The 23,782-nt window shown below is 38.4% G+C and overlaps 1 protein-coding gene across 6 annotated transcripts in view; it reads right to left on the reverse strand.

The window, feature by feature from the left end:
• Nucleotides 1-23,782, reverse strand: part of LOC135196141 (protein MTO1 homolog, mitochondrial-like) — a 126,279-nt gene that overhangs the window by 52,920 nt on the left and 49,577 nt on the right. For all 6 annotated transcript variants that reach the window (XM_064222685.1, XM_064222686.1, XM_064222688.1 and 3 more), the window contains 2 exons: nucleotides 8,811-8,923; nucleotides 3,515-3,660 (listed from right to left, as the gene is read on the reverse strand). In XM_064222685.1, the coding sequence (XP_064078755.1) occupies nucleotides 3,515-3,660; nucleotides 8,811-8,923 (259 nt within the window). The remainder of the gene's footprint in view (nucleotides 1-3,514; nucleotides 3,661-8,810; nucleotides 8,924-23,782) is intronic.

The raw sequence follows: 23,782 nt of genomic DNA on the forward strand, positions 1-23,782 counted from the left end.
ATTCACTTTGTTTCACAAACTAATTTTTAGACACAAACATTTGAAAAAACATGCGCGAAATCGCCCCGCGCCACGTGAGAGCGTTTGAGTTGCCATGGGACCAGCCATCCTCCCCAGCCGCCCACGCACGGCGTCACCCACGCATCGCTCTTTGTCTCATCTCATTGTGTACAAGACGTTCGTCAATTCGCTTAGCATTTTTTGCGCTAAAACTTGTGATTTTCTTCATAATGGGCCCTAAGAAAGTGAAGAGTGGTGGTGAAAGTAAGAAAGTGAAGAGTGATGGTGAGAAGAGGGTGCAGAGGAAGATAACCATTGAAATAAAGAAGAAATTATAGAAAAGTTTGAACGTGGTGTTCGCGTGACCGATATCGCAAGTGAGTACAAGATGGCCAACGTCGACAATTTCGTACAATTTGAAAAACAAGGATGCCATTAAAGAAGCAAACTGTTGCGAAGGGAGTGACAGTACTAACCAAGATGAGATCGCAAACCCTCGAAGAGGCAGAAAAAATAATTTTGAAGTGGGTACATGAGAAAACAGATGGCAGGTGATAGTGTAAACGAGCCGATCATCTGCGAGAAAGCTCGGCAAGTGTATCAGAGTTTGCTGAAGGAAACTCCTTCTACTAGTGCCACGCCAGATGATTTTAAGGCTAGTAAAGGGTGGTTTGATAACTTCAAGAAGAGAACTGTAATTCACTCTGTAATTAGGCATGGTGAGGCTGCTAGCGCAGACAAGGCTGCTGCTGAGCATTCGTGACTGAGTTTGCCAGTTCGTGGAGGCCGAAGGATACGTCGCTCAACAGATTTTCAATTGTGATGAAACGGGCCTCTTCTGGAAGAAGATGCCCAACAGGACATTTATCACCCAAGAAGAGAAGGCGCTCCCAGGCCACAAGCCAATGAAGGATAGGCTTACGCTTTTGTTATGCTCAAACGCAAGTGGCGACTTGAAACTAAAGCCGCTACTTGTCTACCATTCAAATAACCCGCGTGCCTTTAAGCAGCACAACGTAAATAAGGCCAGACTGCCTGTAATGTGGGAGGGCCAATACAAAGCATGGGTGACACGGAAACTTGTTTATGGAGTGGATTGATGAAGTGTTTGCGCCGACCGTGAGTCAGTACCTAACAGAGAAACAAGCTACCCCTGCGGTGCCTTCTGATCATGGATAATGCCCGGGCACACCCTTCGTACTTGGCTGACTGCAGTGAACATGACTTCATTCAGTTCAAAGTTCCTTCCACCCAACACGACCTCTGTTCTCCAGCCCATGGACCAACAAGTCATTAGCAATTTTAAGAAATTATATACGAAGGCGCTCTTCTCCAGTGCTTCCGTGTAACTGAAGAGACAAAATTAACCTTAAAAGAATTTTGGAAGAAGCACTTTAATGTTTTTTCACTGCATAACCCTCATTGATAACGCATGGACTGAAGTTACGTACCGCACATTAAATTCTGCGTGGCGGAAACTTTGGCCCCAGTGCGTAACTGTCCGTGACTTTGAGGGCTTCGATGCAGAGATTGTGCAAGAAAGTTGTGTCCATGGGCAACAGTTATGGTCTACAAGTCAACGACGAAGATGTTGAAGAATTGGTCGCTGAACATTCAGAAGATTTGACCTGCGGACGAACTTGTTCAACTCCACAAAGAGCAGCAGGAGCAACTTGCTCGGGAGCAATCAACTGACGAAGAGGAGGCTGGGGAGGAAGTTACAGATGTCAGCAGTGATGTGATAAAAGCCGCATTGGAAAGTGGAATGATGTCCAGTGCTTCCTTGAATTGTATCATCCGGACAAAATTGTTACGAACAGGATCGTGAATATGCTCAATGAAAATTTAATGAGCCATTTCAGAAAAGTTATGCAAGGAAGGAAAAGGCAACAGACATTGGATAAGTTTGTGATTAAAAGTTCACCAAAAAAACCTAGAAGAGTTGAATCTCCGGAACGAGATCTCCCCCCGACCTGGATGGGGGTAGGGTCCTCCTTCCGCACAATAACCTCCTCCCCACCCACCACCCTCCTCTTCTCTTGTCCGTCAAGCCAGAAGTCTCGCCAGTCATAGTAAGTGTTCACTTTACAAACGTTTTTATAGTGTTAGTTTTACATTTTAAAATTATATTATTAGATATATTAAGGTTTTTTTACACGACTTTTACATTATCTGTAAAATAATAAGGCAAAAATATACATAATATATATTGGTTCGTAGGGTCGAGAACAATTAATATTATCCCATTAAACCTTATGGGGGGAAATTAGCTCCGAGTCACGAACAATTTCGAACACGACCAAGGTCTAGGAACGGATTGTGTTCGTGAGTCAAGGGTCTACTGTACTTGTTCTTAACGATCAGTACATAAAGTTTGAGTATCATAAGATTCCTTGGTTAGCCTAGTCTTGCAACCTTTTGTGCAATATCTAAAGCTAGAAGAACCCATGTCCGACATAGCTGACAACACTAAGACCCATAGGTCACCAAGGAAAAAGCAAAATCTAGTTCTTTATGCAAAATCCATGAAAAAGAACCTAACTCTATCTATAATTGTTTGCCAAGATGGCTAATACAAGAACGGCGTACTTCACCAGTTGTGATGATACAATAGGAAAGTCCAACAAATTCCTGGAATAAATGTAACCAACAACCATCTACAGCCGTCGGCGGAAACAAACTGAGCTCTTTGCCAAGTTGTTCCTCTCTCTTGCCCTGAAAGTGGGCGGGGCACTGTTACCTAACCAAAACAAAATAGGAAATTTAACTGCCGCTGAGTGAAATTCTTAGCTATGTAATTATACTGGGTAAGTTGTATACTAATTAAAATCTTATATTCTGTGTGAAATAAATAGAGTATTTAATAATACAGGCAGTCCCCGGGTTATGATGGGTTCGGCTTACAACGTTCCGGGGTTAAGGCGCTTTTCAATTATATTCATCAGAAATTATTTCCAGGGTTACGACGCCTACAACGCTCATTTGGGCAGAAGAAATATGACACCAAAAATACAAAATAATCAATATTTGAAGGTTTTTGGTATGAAAAATGCATTAAGAATGCAGTTTACATAGATTTTAATGCACCCAAAGCATTAAAAGTAAGGTTTTCTTAGGATTTTTTATGATGTTCCAGCTTACGACGATTTTCGGGTTACAACGCGTCCCAAGAACGGAACCCCGTCGTAACCCGGGGACTGCCTGTACTGTACTATATGGGGGTTAAATAGTATTAATATTGGCTGTTTTATATTTGGTGCAATTGTATAACCAGTTTTGAATGAATAAGGAATTAAAAAGCCTAAAGGATGTTATTACTTATTACAGACTAACTGTTACAGGGTTAGAGTAGCCTCATAAATAAATCATAGGGCTCCATACAAAACATTCCTTCTTGAGGACCGTGTAATCAACTAAAAAAATAAAGGGGATTGCTTTAAATGCACAGGAATAGGATTTTGTCTTAGACTATGTGATGCTGTAGATAGTATGTATATATATAGTATTCACTCACCTAAGAATTTTTGATTCAATTGAAGGGCAGTAACGAGGACCAGTTGTTTCTTCTTGCACATGACGATTTTGATGCAGTGTTTCACGCACAATGGTTTCTACTTCAGGAGTTGTGTAAGTCAGATGGCACAGCAATTGGTCAGAAGGCTGTGGGAACCAATTTCTCTTAGAATACTGCATAACACGTACTGTCTCCAATATTCCTAATTGTATACTTAAATAATTTCATTAATAATTCAAGACTACTTAACATACAGTGCCATAATTAACTGGTATATCAACCCTTTTCTTAAACACACAAAATACTTAAATGTAACTACAAAATAAATTGCCCAATAACCTTTCCTGGTGAGAATTGCATGACTGCAATTCTCAGCTAGTTTAATAATGCATTAAATAAAATATTTGAAATGATCAAGAATGGCCTCAGGTATATTCACATCCAGAAAATGAACATTTGCACCTGCACAATTCTGTTCATACTTATCTAAAATATCCATTTATCTATCGAAGTGCCGTGTCTTGGACATTAGCGGTCATTTGTCTCCATCAATAGTACGTTAGGTTATAGCATTATTCAAAATGCATTTTACTAACATACAATACTATAAGTCTGTACCATAGAGAGTGCATACAGCATGCTATATTCCCTTGATTTAATTAAATTCACTTACATAAATCTGGAAACATGCAGCTAACGATACAAATTATAAAACTGAATTTGCTATGTGCCAAACACGAAAGGCATAATACATAGGCATAGTATTTACATAAAGGCAAAATCTCCCAATTCTGTTTCTTAGCTTCAAAATATCCTTGTGTGCTGACTGAAGTCTATTCCTGCCTAGCATTGTATTTTTGTCTACCCAAGGTATACCCCAAAAATAATGAGAGAGAGAGAGAGAGAGAGAGAGAGAGAGAGAGAGAGAGAGAGAGAGAGAGAGAGAGAGAGAGAGAGAGAGAGAGAGAGGTGGGGGTTGCTGTCCATTAATTATTCCTTTAGGGAGTACTTGAAAAGAATTAAGACTACAGAATGAACAATCCCCCATTAAATAATTATTACAAATAAAAAATTGAAATTCAGTTTGGAAAACATGTTTTTTTTTAAAAAAAATTTTATAAAATCCACTGATTACAATTAACCTTATTCTGTGAAAAATAGAACCAGCTACACTGAACTGAAGAACTAAAAGTCAAATGGCTCCACAGTGCATGCCTATCTCACAGTGCAGCATCTGCTTACAGCATCTGTCATTCTGTGCCAGCCCCAAACTCAAAAAGACAGGGGATGAGAAGAGGACACTAATGATTATGATCAATGGTTCTCATAAAAATACTTTTCTTTAAAGAACAGTTTGTCAACAAAAACCCATTACCCATAATTAGCCTCACTCACAATTTTGGAAAGAGTACAAGGCAGAAGAGCCTCTAACAAAAACTAATACCCAGATGCAAGCAGTTCAAATCCAGAACCCGAAGCCAATGATGACCTCAGAAATTCAGGTAACTTCCATAGTAATGGACGCAACAGAAGTTAGACATGGTTAGTAAGAGAACCTATCACCTGGGGCATAAAGACAGGTACTTCAAGAAGTTAGACATGGTTAGTAAGAGAACCTATCACCTGGGGCATAAGGACAGGTACTTCAAGAAAAACACACCTATTGGTAAGATTAAACAGCAGAGATGATGACAGTGTTTGAATCTCCAGCTCCTGAGCTGGGTCAAGGCTTCATGAGAAACCTTCAGCAACATACAACTAAGAAACTATGAAAACCAACACAGAACAGAAGGATAAGAATAAATTGACCAGAAAGACACTGCTGCAGGCAAGGCTTATGAGCTCCTACTGAGCCATGAAATTCAGTGTCGGCTGAAATTCTCCATGAATGCCCTTAGCTGGTTGAGACTCAATAGGAAGAGACATTTGTTCAATGTAGTACAATATTGTACTTAATACTGCATAATATAGTGTCACATATACAGTCAACCCCTGGTATTCATGGGGGATGTGTACCACAACCCCAAGCAAATAGCTAAAATCCACGAATACTTGACACCCCTCTAAATATACTTATACCCAAGTATTTTAATACTTTTGTTGCAAAAAACGCATTTACACTGCTCCCCAACTTTCACATGAAATCCAAGGAAATGCAAAAATTCCCTCTAAAAATGCTTATAACTGGCTTATAACTGCCAAATACCCAGAACCCCATAAACTAAAATGCTTTTAACTGTCTATCTTAACATTTCACTGCTTAATTTGATAGTTCAAACAAAAAATATACCTTAATTTATCATACTAAAACAATTTAATATTTCAAACAAAAATACACCCTAACCATCATCCCAAAACATCCTAAGACATCTTGGATTAGTACCCTTTTACAACTGTTACACTCAAGTATATACGTGGTCTACAATGCTTATAACAATGATCTAGTCATTTTAAAATACAGTAGGGCCTCGATAATTGCGGGGGATAGGGCCCAGAACCCCCCTTGATAAGTAAATACCCGTGTTATCCTGGTAACCCCCTCAAAAATTGCTAAAAACTCCCTACTTTAATAGTTAACCCACCCAAGACCACTATTCCAATGTTTATAACTGCCTACTTTAGTTCAAACACCAAATATGTCTTCAACTATCACCTTAAACTAAATTAAAGATGGTTTCAAAGTTATTTTACAACATTAGCCGTAAAAATATATATAGCATACGTGCAACTGTACATATGTAGCCTACTAACCTATGGATTACAGCTAGAAGCCTACATATGCACGCTCATGTGGGTCCCTTTTCTTCACAACACGTTAATATATTACACTAATAACCTTCATCTGACGTTTAGGCTTCTTTCCCATAAGAGTAAAAGAATCGGGGTTTTTGGATGCCACATAATTAACTCGTTTATATGGGTACAATTTATAGAACGCGGCGAACATGACTACAATAACAACTTAAAACATTGGCAGGCCAGTGTTGCCAAATGGGAATGGCAATTTCTTGCTAGACTGTGCTCCATAAAGTGCTAAAAAATTCACATCATACACAACAATGCCACCCAGCCAATTTCAACTGATTGCTCTCTTTTTCGATTCAAACATGTTTCTAACATACAGTGTACTTGTACATTACATTACATGATTCCTAACAATTTCGAAACCTATTCTGTTCAATTCCTGAAAATGGTTTTGCAAGATTTTGTTCTTTTTCTTACATGATATAATTATCAAACATAGTAGAATAAAAGAAATATTAAACTTAACATTACAAAGTTTTGATGTCAAAATACGTATGCTAGATGTATTTGAAAACAAATGCAAGTTTTCCTGCCAGATGCTAGATTGAAAATTTTCTTGCTAATTACCTCAAGAAAATGAAAGCTGGCATTAAAAATGCAAAATTGGTAACACTGGACTCAACAGATCCGTGTTAGTAGTACAAATGATAGTTATTGTATCATTAAAAATATCAAAATAAACGAAGTCACAAAGCCGATTCTAATCATGTTTTCCTAAACACGTAGCTTAAAAGGAAAACTTTATTTTGTTTGCTTCATCGTGCCACAAACCCCTGACAATGCAGAGTACATTATGATCATTCTAAACTATTATTTACTACCAGAATAACAATGATATTGTGTACTGAAAATTAATGTTACGTATATTCCCAAACATTATTACTACCATGACACGTACTATTACAATTTCGAAAGATAATCTTGCCATGAACGCTACCATAATTTGATTTTATATACGTACATACATTTTGTCAGCTGGCTGGCTTTGCATAGATAAAAGTTGATTTCACTGATATGAAATTATTCCAAGAATAGCCTTTTTATGAAGAAGATATGACGATAATATAGAAGGTAAAAGATGGTTTTACGTATTTTGTTTATGCTTCGTCGCCGAGAGAGAGAGAGAGAGAGAGAGAGAGAGAGAGAGAGAGAGAGAGAGAGAGAGAGAGAGAGAGAGAGAGGAGAGAGAGAGAGAGAGGAACATTTAAGCTTCGACACGAGAGAGAGAGAAGAGAGAGTTTATTTGTTTGCGATTCGTCGCCGAGAGAAAGAGAGATTCTTTCTTCAGATCTCCATTACATGAAGAATTAGTAAAAATGTATTTTATTTTAATCTTTGGAAGCCACCATTGAATATCGGCAGTGACAACTTAAACAACTTGATAAACGCTCGATAGTTATGGCAGATGACGTCAGCAATCAGCTGTTTCTCTATAGAGAGAGAGAGAGAGAGAGAGAGAGAGAGAGAGAGAGAGAGAGAGAGAGAGAGAGAGAGAGAGAGACTGTTGCCTGATTTGGTTGTAACATTGACAGATATCCATTAGCAAAAGTTGAATAATAGTTGTGTATTGAGAATAATGATCATTTTAATAAAACTGTTGTTTTACTGTCTAATCATATTGTATGTATTATTACCATATTATAGTATTATGATATGAACATACCGACTTACCATTTGCATTCTGTTTTGTTTACATTCTTAAAATAATCAACTGATGTCGTTTTTACCAATATCATCACTGTTTTTAGTTGCCAAATGGAACTTAATTCAGAGATATGTCTGTAATATATAAGGTGAGAATGGTTTTATTACATTTATTGTCAGTTAATATCATAATGTGAATCTGTTCATGTATGTTGGTAGTTATCGTACTGCAACTAGGTTTAGCTTACCAATGAACGTCATACGTATACCTTGAATAGGCTATTTATTATGAAGATATGCCAATAATATATAAGGTGAGAATAGTTTTATTACCTTTATTGTCAGTTAATATCATAATGTGAGTTGTTTCATGTATGTTGGTGATTATCGGACCACGGCCGAGGCTTAGCCTACCAATAAACATCACGTACGCAACATGTTTGTCCCACGATGCTGTGATTCATACCAGCGATATAGCATGAGAAGCGGGCCAAGAAAAAACCCGTGAATGACTGATTCTGTGATTACTGATCCGCAATTAAGCGATGCCCCACTGTATTAATATTACATAATGTTAACAGCAAATTATCTATAAAATGTTTGATACAAATTAAATAAATCTGTTTTACAGAACATTTGACAACTAATCTCATAGTGTTGAAGCATTAAACCTTTTAAAATTATCACTAACTCTTTTTTTTCTTATAACAACACTTTATTCACTAATTATTGTATTATATGTATTCACAGTACTGATTACTAGAAAAAACACTAAAATAACATCATTGTTACAGTGAACTGCAAACAGCAAATCAAAATGCTATACATAGTACTCATCATTACTTACATTTATCCAAACTTTATCATTTAGAAATGAAAATGGCACTGGAGGGTCATCCGCCTCTTGAATGAGACACTGAGAAAAGTCAACTGTATTCTTAGCTATTCTTGGTGGTGTTCCTGGAATTTTTAAGACGTGATTAAAGAAGAAACCTTAAAAGGACAGAAAACCTTCAAAAGAGTTCAACAATACTGAAATGTCTAGAGAAATTTACTTGCCAGACTGATTAGAAAGGACATTATGAAAAATACCAATCTGTACATTATAAATTAATGTTTTGGGTTTAAATTCAAATAGCTTTTAGTATGTACTGCTTTCGATTTAGTAAATCAGACGGCACTTAGTATTTACAAACTTAAGGTTCTTGGAGTGGGTGGTTATGTTTTAGGTTTACTTCAAAATTTCCTTCCAGGTAGGCAGCAACAAGTTGCTGTTGATGGGATCTTTAGAAAACCAAGACCTATTGTGTCTGGTGTTCCACATGGCAGCATTCTTGGCCTAGCGTTATTTTTAGTGAATACAAGCGTTATGGCTGATGACCTGGAAAATGATATTTATATAATAAAATAAAGTTTTATATATAGTACTTCACAAGTAATTGAATACATAGCTATAGTTTCAACTCAAATGGCAACTAGAATTTTAAAATTCATGGTAGTGCTACTTTTGTTTTGGCTAGGTGACTAACCCTGCCCACTTTTGGGGTAAGACAAGAACCAACTCAGCACAGAGCTTCAATTTGTTTATGCCCTTCCTGTCCATGTCAGGGGATGAGGGAGGGCTCTGATCATGTAACTACTTGGTATATATAAAACCTTATCTTATAATAAATATATGATTTTTATATAAACAACTTACCAAGTAATTACATGGCTGAATCCCACATCTACTCTAAAACATCAAGAATCATAATGAAATATTATGAATAGAAAAGAGCGCTAGCACTGGTGAAATGCTTGTTGGTTCCTTACCTGGTAAGAGTTTCTGCAGGAAAATATTGCTGCTGGTCAGCACTCATCTCAACCTGTAGCAGCATGGTGGTATAGCCAAGGAGCGCTTGCTACCTCAGTGGGATCTTTGCACTGAAGGACCTTTCTGATAGCTAGCAAAGTCTTAAAGTGTTGCCCCTGCTCTGGGCTCAGTACCATAGCACAAAACAACCAGAGTAAATAAAGTAATTCTCTAAACCAAAATTAAAACAACTACCAAACCATCAAAAAACAAAAATCTGGTGGGCACTCCAAGTACATAGTACCCCCAGGCTCCCCTAAGACTTGACACCCTTGTCTTAAGGCAAAGAGTAAAGGATGGAAGGAATACTTCCTATACTCCCTCTCCCAACATGCCAGCAACTGCAAATGAACCCAAGAAACTACAATTATTGTAAGTGGTTTAAACTTCGCGCAAGTAATGAAATGCAAACACAGACTTGCACTTCTAGTACATAGCTTGAATAATAGAGGAAAGGGACAAGTTATGCTTGAAAGTAAGTGAAGTGGCCACTCCCATAACTCTGTGTGCTTTAACTTTCACCAAGGGTAATTTGACTGATATGGCTGGGAAATGGTCATGAATAATTTGTGTGAATCTTTTTTGAAAGGTTAGGTCATGGATATATGGAAAGGTGCATAGAAACTCATTTTTGGTACAGTTGGAACGTCAGGTTTTCTAGAGAAATGTCTATTTAGTAATTTATTCAATTTTCTATATACTAACCTAGTTTCTATGCAACCTTTCCATGTATCCATGACCTAACCTTTCAAAAAAGATTCACACAAATTATTCATGACCACTTCCCAGCCATATCAGTCAAATTAATTCCCAAAAATCCTCTTAATATAGGCTCCTTGTTTAAGATAAAAGATTAGCTGTGTCCTTATATGTCTTCTTGTGTTATCTATAAATATACTTGCCCTAAATGTATTTCAGGGATTTACGCGGGATCCACCAGTCGACTACTTAAGGTGCGCATTGATTCACATCGGGGAATCAGTTTCCGCACAGGTCTTACTTTATACCTGAATCTGCACTTATTCCCAAAAGGTATAAAGTAAGACTACCAATAGATAATCCCTTTTCGCCTTAAACCGAGCTGCATAATCGGACAGGAAGCGAAAGTGTTCTCACTTCTTCCAAACCGAGTGAGTATACGCATGAGGACATTACCCTGAAACATCAGAAATGAATTACTTGTTTTAGTTACTTGTTTCCTTGCTAAAAAAAAAAAAAAAAAAAAAAAAAAAAAAAAAAAAAAAAAAAAAACTCCCGCTGGGTTGGCATCTCCACCTCTCTAAGAAGTCGCAGAGACGAGACAACATAGATAAAAGGTAATAACTCAAGTTAGACTGAAAATCCATCAGTATGTCTGTCAGTCTCAAGTTAATTTCCCCACAGAAAAGAGAAAGAAAGCGAACCTCCTAATAAAGCCGGTTAAAGGACCAATAAGCGTTGTACAGCAAAAGGCGGCCTTCGGCTCTCCAGGACTTTAAAAGACAAGACGACAAGCCAAGGCAGACAAAGAGAGATTGTGTGTTCGAGGACGAGAAAAGTTACGAAATGCTCTCTAATTGGAGAAAGTGTTGGTTCTCTTCCCCAATATTTAGAGGGCGCCAAAATACACTAAGACAATTAAGATATATTCTCTATGTGGCCTCTATCCTCAACAAAATGAGGATACAGCAAGGCATAGTGTGGCAACAAATGCCAACCGGCCCAAACGAGTTCCTCCAACTCCATTCAAACTCTTCTTCCATCAGTGGGCGACGGGAGGAGACAGCTGCCGACAGGAGGTAAACAAAAGAGCTTAAAGGATTGCTCTTTCTCCGCACCCTTGGCAACAAAAAGCGACACTTGTCAATATGAGGTGACAGCAGCTGAGTGCTGTATCGAATCCACCACAACTCAATGAGAGGAAGACAGTTTAAGCAACTCGGGACTCGGACAAGTCCTCACTCCGCATAAGTCAACTGCGTTCACACAAGTCAACAATGTCCACAACAGGGTTCCCAGATGTATCAGAACAAATTATCGTACCAAATCTCTTCAAAATTATCGTATTTTGATTAATAATCGTTTATCATACAGAAGGCCAAATTATCGTACTTGTACAATAATTATCGTACGTCTGGGAAACCTGGTCCGCAGTCCACACGAGTCGACAGAGGGAAAGAGAGAACAAGGCGCCAAAAGTGGGAGGCGGCGGGAGAGGAGTTACAACAATGCTCCGCCTTGTCCGAAAGCAATCATACATACTTGAAAGCATTCCTATATGAAACTAAGTTAGAAATCTCTGAAGCTAGAATATCTAACTCGGCGAGAACTTTAGATACTACAGACAGTGTAGACTTGAAAGAGAAACATTAATCGAGGCAGTAGTAAGAGGTTTGCCGATAGCCAAAAAGGAAGCACACAAAGAATGAACACAAACATTACGAAGAAAAAGGAAAATGCTAGCAGACGAGAATTTAGAATAACCAAAACATGAGAGAGATAAACAGTCAAAATGTGTAAAACTCGCTACAGATACATTATCATCTCGATAAAATGTCTATACCTATATCATATATTATTAAGCCTATGCATGCTAACACCTCAAACTAGGTGCTGAAGACGACAGAATGCGCCTACGGAGCAAGCATTAACGCTTACCGAAACGGTCCTTATGTGAACTCTTTAACGGTCCTAGCCGATCGCTTTAGTGGTCCTTTGGCGAACGCTTTAAACAAGATTCAGACCATGAAAAGGGCGAAGTAGGTATTGGAAGGAACAGAATCCCATCGTCCCGAGAATTGACCCGATTCCCTGGCAGCGGATGTTTCCAACTGTCACGGGGCACCAACACCTTACTTCTAACAGGGAACACGAAAATGAGTGCACACTGGAGGGATTCGGAACGTTCCTTTCACGAACTCAGTTCAAATTTTATTAGAACTAAAAATAGGTTAATGTTCTAATTTCTCGTTATGGTTTTCCTGAACCATATGGGGAGAAGAAGGCAGAGCTACAATGGAAGTCAATACTAGCCTACTAAAATGCCTAGTCTAAGTAGGGATAGCCTGACAGGTTCAAGTCCTGATCTAACTAATTGCTTTTGCAATCTATTAGTCCCAGTCTTTCCTATATCTGACATATTCAGGCATAAATTTCTCAGAACAATACCCCACATTCTTCACATCTAGTAGTTCCAAGATCACACTCTGTACCCCTGCCAGTACAAAGGAATGTTGATCAACTTCCAATTTCACCATCCTGGTTACACCAAAACATTCATACATAGCCTGATGTTACTGGTTTTGCTTTCGGTGGAAGATATCCTAGGAAAATGAAATTACAATACCATAAACAGGTGTAAAACAGCCAAACTTCATAGAATACCAACAATTGCCTAGCCGCAATGGCAGCAAGGAGAATTCTGACAAGAGCTAAAACATTCGAAACACACCTGGTGGAGAACAGGTAAACTAGACAGTCATCTGGGCAGCCATTCAATTTTTTTTGTTTGAATGCTGACTCGCCTAATCGGTGGGAGATATAGCTAAATTTGACAGTAGGTAAGATTCATCTTAAATAATGTTATTTCATTCACACAGAAAAGCTTGAAAACCTATAAATTCCATAAAAAATTAAACAAACACTTTTGTAGGGTTTCTTGAGGATTAAAGAATGTTTGCGTCTGCATTCGTTCGTCTAAGAAAAACTTGTGTATGATAACTATTAGTTAGGATCCAATGAAAAGTCTCACTATTGTGAATTCGTGCAGCTTGAATCGCAAAAGAGTGAGGTATTACTATAAAGCAAAATCTTTATCCTGAGGAGATGTAGCCATTTTGCAAAGAGGGCAAGAACACGCATGAACACCTGGGAAGCCGTGGACAAGCTGAAGCATAGAGGAACTGATATAATTTGTACACGAAAACAAATCTTACAAACTTCCTTAAGTCTGAGTGGACAGGGACATGGACGTATGTGTCCTGCATGTCTAATGAAATCATGCAATCTCCCTGGTGAATGGATGATATGACAGTCTGGCTCATTTCCATTTTGAATTTGGCTTTTGGGACATACAAATCCAGGGTGCTTAATCCAGAACTGACCTCCAGTCTCCTGAGGCCTTGGCAACTACAAATAGCCAATTGTAGAACCCCAGAGAGCAGGTATCCTTGACCATTTCAATGACTTCTTTCTTGAGAAGGGATGATACTTCTTGAGAGGGCTAAAAACCTCACTGAGCCTACAGAGTGGCTGTCAATATGACAGAAGAGCTGGTTAAAGGAAGTTTCTGTTTGAATAGAATTGGGTATCCCTCTCTCAGCACTTCTACTATCCAGAGTTCTGCCCTTTTTACTTCCCAATGTTCCCAATGGAAGAGCCTGACTCCTACCAGAGTATGGAGGACGAGGTTCTCATTTACATAAGGTTGGCTTTGCGGACAATTTCTTGATTACTCGAGAAGTAAATCGGGTGTTTGCCCAAGATCTGGGGAAGCCTCTTTGCCTCCCTCTACCTCAAAAGGGTTGAGGCTGTACTAAAGGGGATAGGCACTCTAGGGGCACTTAGGATTATCATATATATACTATGTAACATGTACACACATACACATACGGTGCATAAATATCAATATTTGTATATGTATGGCATATAATATATGTATATATATATATATATATATATAATATATATATATATATATATTATATATATATATATATATATATATACATATATATTACTATATATATATATAATATATATAATATATATATATATATATATATATATATATATATATAATATGATTATCATATATATACTAGTGAACATGTACACACATACACATACAGTGGCATATATATCAATATTGTATATGTATCATATATATATATATATATATATATATATATATATATATAATATATATATAGTATAGATATATATATATATATATATATATCTATATATATATATATATATATATATATATATATATATAGATATATATATATATATATATATATATATATGTATATGTATATATATATATATATATATATATATATATATAGATATATATATATATATATCTATATATATATATATATATATAGATATAAAATATATATATGTGCATACATATATAAATCTTGATATATATGCACTGTATGTGTATGTGTGTACATGTTACATAGTATATATATGATATATATATATATATATATATATATATATATATATATATATATATATATATATATATATATATATATATATGTATATATGTATATAGTATAAATATATATATATATATATATATATATATATATATATATATATATATATATATCTAAAGAGGTGAAAGAGGGGGAATGGCTAATAATATGTTTTTAAAGTGTTTTTTATATAATAATAAAGTCACATAGCTCTGCTTGCCTAGAGAACAAGGGGTGGTACACTGCAAAGTTCACCGGAGAGAGAATGTATTTGCTGAACAAGCAACTTGTCTCAGAGGTCGTTCCCCGTTTGCGAGGCATGTGCATTCGTTTGTACGCGTATTACAGGCCTACTGGTTCAGGGTACTTGTGGAAGACGCCGCATTCTTGTGCAAAGGAGAGAACAAGCGGTTACCCTAAGTTGTCAGGAAGAGAACGCCCAATCGAAAAGGTAAGACACGTTCTTTAAAAACTTAGAAAATCTGTTACCTTTTGGGAAAGAGAGAGAAGTGTGGAAATATTCTCTTTACGTAAATACTTTGAAAAGAGTGACGTGTGGTGTCTATATAACTATTATCTTTATTACAGATGGGTCCGATTCCATGGTTGATTAGGAATGGAATTCTCTAATTGACTAATACTAGACAGTGTGACTTGTTTGGGGTTTGAGAGTGGTAACCTTAGTCCGGAAGGTAGAATGTTTATTATTATTGGGTTTTTCTTTCATGGGGCAGATTTGGGGTATTTGTGCCATTAATTGACTTGTTAATAATTTTGTTCTTTGTTATAACCAATTGCTTTGGGAAATAAATGATATTTTTTGTATATTTACGCAGTCTTAATAAGCCTCGTGACATCTTACAGACAGGGCACCGTTGGCAACAGGTAAGAGTTCCCAGTTTGTGTAGTTTAGGGAATAGAGGGGGGGGTAATAGTGGTGCCAGCGGTAAAGGCTTTTTATATATTTTTCAAGCTGTAGGTACGCTCCGAAGGGACTGGTGACCAGTTAGAAATAGGGGGTTTCGGTTTTTATTTTGATAGGAGAAGGGGTTATTAATCATGTCACAGGCAACTCAGGGTCATTACTGCTGATTCGACAGAGAGAAGCTGTTCCTCAGACAGTCTTCCTCTCCCAAGCCAAGCCAGTTTATTTCTTGAGATTACGGAATAAAGGTGTTTAAAAAGAGAGAAAAGGGGGTGGGGGGGAGAAAAGTTTGGTTTTCGACATATTAAAGTGTTTCGCAGTTCGCGCATGTTTGCGGTGTATGTGAATTCGGTTTACGGTCATATGAAGACGTAAGTGTATTTTCGAGTTTTTTTTCTTTCTTATTTTTTTCCCTCTTTTTGTTTTGTGGATTTTCTTTAACTTTGTTCTTGTTCATGTTCCTTGTGTTTGTGTGTGGCGAACTTGCCTGAGTGGGATTTTTGCGGCAAGTCGTGCCAGAGAGAGAGAGAGAGAGAGAGAGAGAGAGAGAGGCGAGTTAGCTCGGAAACACCTTACGTTCTTACTTTTCCTATCCCTTTCTTATTATTATTATTTTTTTTTATTGCCATTTTCGTGGGTTGATTTTGTGATTGGGGCGGGGCACGCTTACCTTTTGTTATCTGTTGTTGGAAAATTTTTTTTCTCCTTGATTGGGTTTAGTGTATATAATAACATTGATGTTATTGAGATCGGGGGAACAGCCTTGGGAAACAAGATAAAATGGCAGATACCAAACCGACGACGCTACTACATCACGTGACGAACATTTCTGCGGGGGTCAGCCCGTTCAAAGGGATCGTGGATGGCGCTTTGTCACAACCTTTGCATATTTTCATAGAGGGAGTTAATAACTATTTAGCGGGAAAGAATATAGTAGACGATGTAGAGGCATTCAGAGAGGCGAAAGCTTTGCTAGATTTCAATAAGGGAGACCTCAGTCATAGGTCAAGGAGTTTCCAATTTACGAAATGTCGTACCTGGACAGACTTGCAAGCATTTTTGAAAACCGCATATGGCTCAAAGGAACACGGAGATATGGTGAGAGACCTTCGAGGTCTTTATAAAACTACGGAAAGGCACTAATAGCCTTGTAGAACATAGTTCAAAGCTGTTTTGACGCAGTGGCAGATTGGGGTAGGAAAATTGAAAACATCTAAATGGGTTACAGGGGATAATCTCCCTCTAAATAATGTTCATAAACTGATCTATTTTTCCTGCTCTTACACGAGGTACCTGATGCAATAGTGGATAGCTTTGATGAAAAGGTTGAGCCTACCTCAGACGAAGAATTACTTTATACCCAAATAGATAAACACAGGTCTAAATGTCCCACCGTAGATAGCACAATTTTTAACGGGACAAGCCCGAGGGATAGAGTACAGAGAGACACGGAACTCTCTTCTCATCGTCTGTGTGGCAAAAAGTTGAGTATAACAAAAGATCGTTCGATCAAAAGCAACAGCAGTTGCGTTGTTTCAACTGCAATAAACCAGGACATCCAAAGAAATGTGTAGGGTTAAATATTGCGGAATGTGTAAAAGTACTGAGCATTATTGGCAGTCTTGTCCATCTCAGATACGGAGAGATGCGAGGCCTGCACCGCAAGGTTCTGGTAATTATAATGTGAGAACTTCCCAGGCGGGTCAAACCAGTGGGCAAAGGGATCGGTCGAAATTTTTGGAAGCCCGATCAACAAAAAGGGTACAGGTGATTGGTATATGCCATTGTGGCTCGTGGGGACGCCCCAGAGCCCAAGCCCATAGTCTATGGAACAGTAGGGGATGTGGATATCCCGGTTTTCATAGACACTGGGGCATCAATAAATCTAATGGACTATAATTTGTATCAATCCATGTTCTCCATTACCCTTTGCAGCCCTCTACGGAGACGGTGTGTGATGTGCAAGCCCATAGATTAAACACCCGTGGGTTTGTGTACAAATAAGGTTTGCTCTCGGTGACAGAGTGTTAACAGAACCTTTTTTGGTAATAAAGGAATTGCCTTAGGTAATAAAATCTTGTTGGGTCATCCTGCTTGTAGAAGACACAAGATTTCGATCCATGCGGGTGCTAATGGATAACAATCGGGAAAATGAAATTACCTCATACCATATGAGGACGTGAATAGAATGGAGGACATGGAGGTTATTGAAAGAGGAGAGGTGCTCGGTGGTATAATTGCGGTGATACGAGTGTTATGGGGAAAGGTAATGTTCACACACGTTGGTGATCTGGGAGATGATTACGGGAGTTCTATCAGAGTTCATAGTGGTAACAATGATACTAACAATACTGGTGATGATACTAATATGGATGTTGTTTCTGATACTAACAATGCTGTGGGGATAATACTGAGGGTGGTAATTTGTATGGGGCGGTGGCAAGGGGAGATCTACTACCAACAAATATAGAGGTGTTTTATTTGAAGACATTATGTTACTACCAGTTTCAAAGGTTTATGGTAAAAGTTAAATTGAAGGAAATGAGAAAACCCACAGATGTGTGTGTTATTGAAAACAGTGAAAAGCTCAGGGGAGTTGTTAGCACGGCATCGGTGAACAGTGTATCCAAGAATGGGGTTACGTGGGTGGAGCTGTAATGATACAGTTAGGAGATACCAGAAAAATACATATATAGTAGACTTCCATGATTGGAACTGCGATAGTGGTTCTGTGGCTATCGTAGAGGGGAAACCTGAGTTTTCGGAGGCAGAAATACAATCAAGGAAACAAACATTTAGTGAACATTTGGCTAATGCGGATTATAGCGAACACGTTGAAGCGATAAGCGGGCTCTTGGCGGAATTTGGGGATACGGTAGCCTTGCAAGGTGATAAATGGGGGTTGACTAATGTCTTAGAGCATAAGGTAAATTTGGAGAGCAACAACAAAACCTATTTTTATATTCCTGCATATCGCATACCTTTCAAAATCAGAGAAACAGGTAGAGAAAGAAGTTAATAGATGGGAAGAAGAAGGAATCATTAGACCCAGTGTGTCTCCTTACAACTTTCCCTTGTTAGCGGTACCTACGAAAGACGGTTCGGTCCGTGTATGCGTCGATTTTAGACGTTTAAATGAGAAAACGATTCCCTGACCCGCTACCCCGAGTTGCGTGCATACCAGATCTTTTTGTCGAAATTGGGGGACATAATATTTATAGTTCAATTGATTTGGCGCAAGGTTTCTACAGGTCCCTCTCAGCGAGAGTAGCAAGGAATATACCGCCTTTTCAGTGCCCAAGGACACTATGAATTTACGCGAATGCCTTTCGGTTTATCGGGCAGTCCGATGACTTTACCAGGTTTGGTGAACACAGTTTTGCACGGGTTATTGGGCAAAAATGTTTTTGTGTATATGGATGACATCCTGATCGCAACGGACACGATCGCGCAACACCTGGAAGTGCTTACAGAAGTACTTAGGAGGCTTAGATTAGCGGGTTGAAAATCAAGCTAGCCAAGTGTTCGTTCTTGAAAAAGCAGATCACATATCTAGGTCACGTCATATCTAAGGAAGGGGTTAGAGTAAATGACGATAAAGTCAAAGCAATAGCGAATTTTCGCATCCCCAGATCAAAGAAAGAGATTAAGTCATTCCTGGGTGATCGCCGGTTTCTTCAGGAGGTTCGTAAAAGGGTTTTCTAACATAGCAGCTCCCCTAACTGATGTGTTGCGGGAAGACGTTCAATTTCAATGGAAGGAATCCCAGGCGGAGAGTTTTTCAAAGCTTAAAGATGCGCTAATGAATCCCCCGGTTTTGAAGTTTCCAAAGATTTTAAGGAACCTTTTACATTAGTGACTGATGCAAGCCGGAGGAAGGCATAGGTGGCATGCCTTATGCAAGTTTGATGGGAAATTTCATCCTATAGCTTTTTATAGCAGGAAGTTCAGGACAAAAGGCAGTAACGAGAAGTCCATGGCCACCATAGATAAGGAAGGCCTTTGCAATAGTGTCGAGCTTAGTTCATTTTAAAATGTTACTGATGGGAATAAAGTAGAAGTCCTTACAGAACCACAAACCGTTACTTGATCTTTTAATAAACCCGATTTGTCTCCCAAAAGAGCTCGATGGTTTCTAACTATCAGAGATTTTGATGCAAAGCTCAAATATATAGAGGGCAAATTTAATGTTGCGCGGACGCTTTGAGCAGGAGTTTTTCATGACGTGGAAGGTTTCCAAGTCGCGCAGGTCACTAACGAAGCCATACAATGGGATATACCCCACATAGAGCTAAAGCAAGATGAAGACGAGGTCTTAGCAGATGCGAAAGCATTTCTGAGAGGGGAATTAGTCAAGAAAACGTTATAGCTTGCCTTTTTCGGTTTGGATTAGTTAGAAGGAAATCTGTTGGTTAGGAAAATTAAATATAGTTTGAGAACCAGTGAAGTAAAGGAGATAACGACACCCAGATCGTAATTCCGAAAGTCCTAATTCCAGTGGTTTTAGATATAGTTCATTGCAGGTTCGGTAGTCCTCACTTGGGAATAGAAAAAAACTTATGATGAGGTTCGGGCTAAATACATTTGGAAAAATATGGGTAAAGATGTGGAAAAATTTCGTAAGGAATTGTGCGGTGTGCAACGCATGTAAGCCTGCTAGGACAACGTCATGCAAATTAGGATCGTATCCTATACCGAGTAAACCTTTTCAGAGAATACATAGGACGTCTTAGGGAATTTTTGTGAGTCTAGATACGCGAACAAGTACTGCTAGTGATAATAGATGAACTTACAAGGATAGTAGAAATTTTCCCCATTAAGCATAAAACAGCCGAAGAAGTAGCAATAGCATTCTTCAATGGTATCGTTTCCAGATACGGTTCACCCGAAGTTCTATTAACCGACAATGAGGGAATTTGTGAACAAAACCTTGGAGTTTAGCTGAATTCATGGGAATACAGAAAGTAACAATTATTCCATACAGACCCGAGGCTAATGGGTTGTGCGAACGAGCGAACAGGAAAGTGCTCGAAGCGCTCAGAAAAACGGTAGGTGGTAATGATAGAAATTGGGACAGATATATTAACGTTGTTAGACATAGCATTAACCACCTACCATGGTTAGCGATTCAATTAAAATGTCCCCTTTTGAAGCTTTGTTTGGTTATCCAGCGCGAGGCACATTTGATTTGTTAACTACGCCTCACCAGGGGGAGGATACAGTTGAAGCGCTGATATCCACAGCGAGAGAGAGACACGCATGTCTTAGCCGTAATCTCGAGTCCACAACCAGAGATATGGTTCAAAAAGAGTATTAGTAAATCATCTGATCCCAAGATCAATGTCGGTGATAAGGTATTTTTAAAACTTAACGTGAGAAATGAGTTAAATTACAAACTAGGCCCGAAGTTTGAAGGTCCTTTTAAAGTCATTGAAGAGAAAATTGGAAATAGGTTTGTAGTTTTAAATGAACGAACAGGTCAGTCGAAGCTAACACATATCTCGAAATTGAAAAGAATTTGGTCGTGGCAATTAATATATGATCGCGCATTGCATTCATTTTCCTTTTTTTTCTTGTTATCTGTTTTGTAATTTGATGACAGAATGGTTTTGAAATTTTTTTTTTCCTTCTCCTTTGTTTCCTTCGAATGTTTTTCTCTCTTATTGTATGTAAGTCTGCGGCGTTTTGGCGTAAGATTTCGGGGTTAATATTTTTCGGCAAATGTTTGCTTTAGCTGAGAAACGAGATGGTTTTTTTTAGCGTGGGGTCAGTAATTAAATAGAGGAATTATTTATGTCACCTGAGTGGTGTTATTATTAAGATGATGGTTTATGTATAATGAGATGGTTCTGGGGGGTGTGCTTACGAAGATCAGTACTAAACATTTTTTTTTGAGAATCATGAGTTTCTAGCGTCGCGAGTCTGATTATGCTGCAATGCTCAGCACCTGACGTGTTCATAGGTGGGTTTCTTTTTTGCTGAAGTTGCTGTAAGGAGTCCGGTTGCGAACCTTCCCTTTGGAATTGATGACTCGGGGATTTGCACGGTTTTCGGAGATGCCGATTATGACATTTCACGAGAACGTGTCATATAAGGGGATTTTTTTTTTTTTTCTTGTCGATAGGGTTGCTGCGCTAGCAGATTCTGTAACGGTACACATTCCTTTTTGGGAAAAGATGTTGAATTATATGTTTTTTTTTTTTCTTTCTTTCTTAACGTCGTCCGAGATGATTAAACAACTGATTGTTTTTCTTTTCTTTTCTCTTATGTGCGCTGTGTAATGGGGACGGGAAGGGGAAAGTTCACTTACTATTGTTGTATTATCTTATTTTTATTTATTTATTTTTTTCTCTTCTTTTTCTTTTCTTACGAGAGATGTTGCAATGAGGGTTGAGCTCTAAATAGCATTTATCTATTAGATAGAAGATATAATTTGTCAGGGTATGTGGGTTGGATAGAAGGGGTGTTCGTCATTATTATTTTATGGAGGCTAGTTATAAATAAACCATAAAGGGGTTTTTTACTGTTAGACTTATGAGTTCTCTTTTGATAGTGTGTTTGTCAGATATGGGATTATTTGTGAGAATCAGTAGGTAAAGATTTTTTGGTTTAGCGAGGAATTTTTCTTTTTCTAATATTTGATTAGTAGATTGAATATATTAATTAGTGACGAATTTGTGGGGTAAAACAGACTTTAGTTATTTTATGACCATGTAGACCTTTAAATACGGACACACAATGACTTTGGAGAATTCCCAACTCTACGTGAGGATGCCAAGGGAGACGACTTCGTTCTACAGTACCAGAGATTGAGTCAAGTCTACACACGAAGGGCATTTTTGTGGACTGCCTTGGCAAAGGATGAGATGTCTTCGATATAATTTCTGGGATAAAACCAGAGTCCTACAGTCTTCCGATGAGGCGGGTGCGAGTAGCACTTGCATAGAATAACGGGGTGGTGACCACGTTACTTCAGTAGAAAACGTCGAATCTACAGTTCGCGACGGGAGGGTGTTGGATACACTCACGAGGGTCGCAGGCGCTGAATAATGGCGCGTGCTGAGTTGTTTCGAGTTGGGTTACGTACTTCTCGACCTGCGTTTACAACAATTTCGCTCATTCTACAGGGATCCCAGCTGTTTGAAAGTTCCTGCAGGATTCTTACAGACTTCTTCATGGTACTTAGTCGGCGTGTCTACAACTCGTCGATAAAGATGTTTCACCGACACCTTTACGGAAGCCATAAGGCGGTTCGAATCCCCGCCTACAGTGGAGTCCATTACTGTCCCGCCACTCGAAGATAGTGGTGAAGATGAACCTTTTTTTTCGATGAACCGGGGCTTATACTATACCAATAGTAATGATCATGTTAGCCGCTATACTGATCGCCATTTGTGTACTTGGAGTCCTTAAACTTTTATGCATTCGAACGAAGCACAAGTGCTCCGGCAACGGATGGTGGCTCTAAGTTCATGTGGTACAGTGATACATTGGGCATTAGTTTGCCGATATGGGGTTGTGAACGGGGAGTGCATTATTTTCTTTTTTTGAGCCAGCCTCTGTTTTATATATATTGTAAGACGCTTGTGTCTAGAGCTAGGCGGGTGCTAGCATTAGGGTAGCTGAGCTCCTCTAAAGAGGTGAAAGAGGGGGAATGGCTAATAATATGTTAAAGTGTTTTATATAATAATAAAGTCACATAGCTCTGCTTGCCTAGAGACAAGGGGTGGTACACTGCAAAGTTCACCGGAGAGAGAATGGTATTTGCTGAACAAGCAACTTGTCTCAGAGGTCGTTCCCCGTTTGCGAGGCATGTGCATTCGTTTGTACGCGTATTACAGGCCTAC

Source organism: Macrobrachium nipponense, chromosome 17, assembly GCF_015104395.2.
Source record: "Macrobrachium nipponense isolate FS-2020 chromosome 17, ASM1510439v2, whole genome shotgun sequence".
Taxonomy (NCBI): Eukaryota; Metazoa; Arthropoda; class Malacostraca; order Decapoda; family Palaemonidae; genus Macrobrachium; species Macrobrachium nipponense.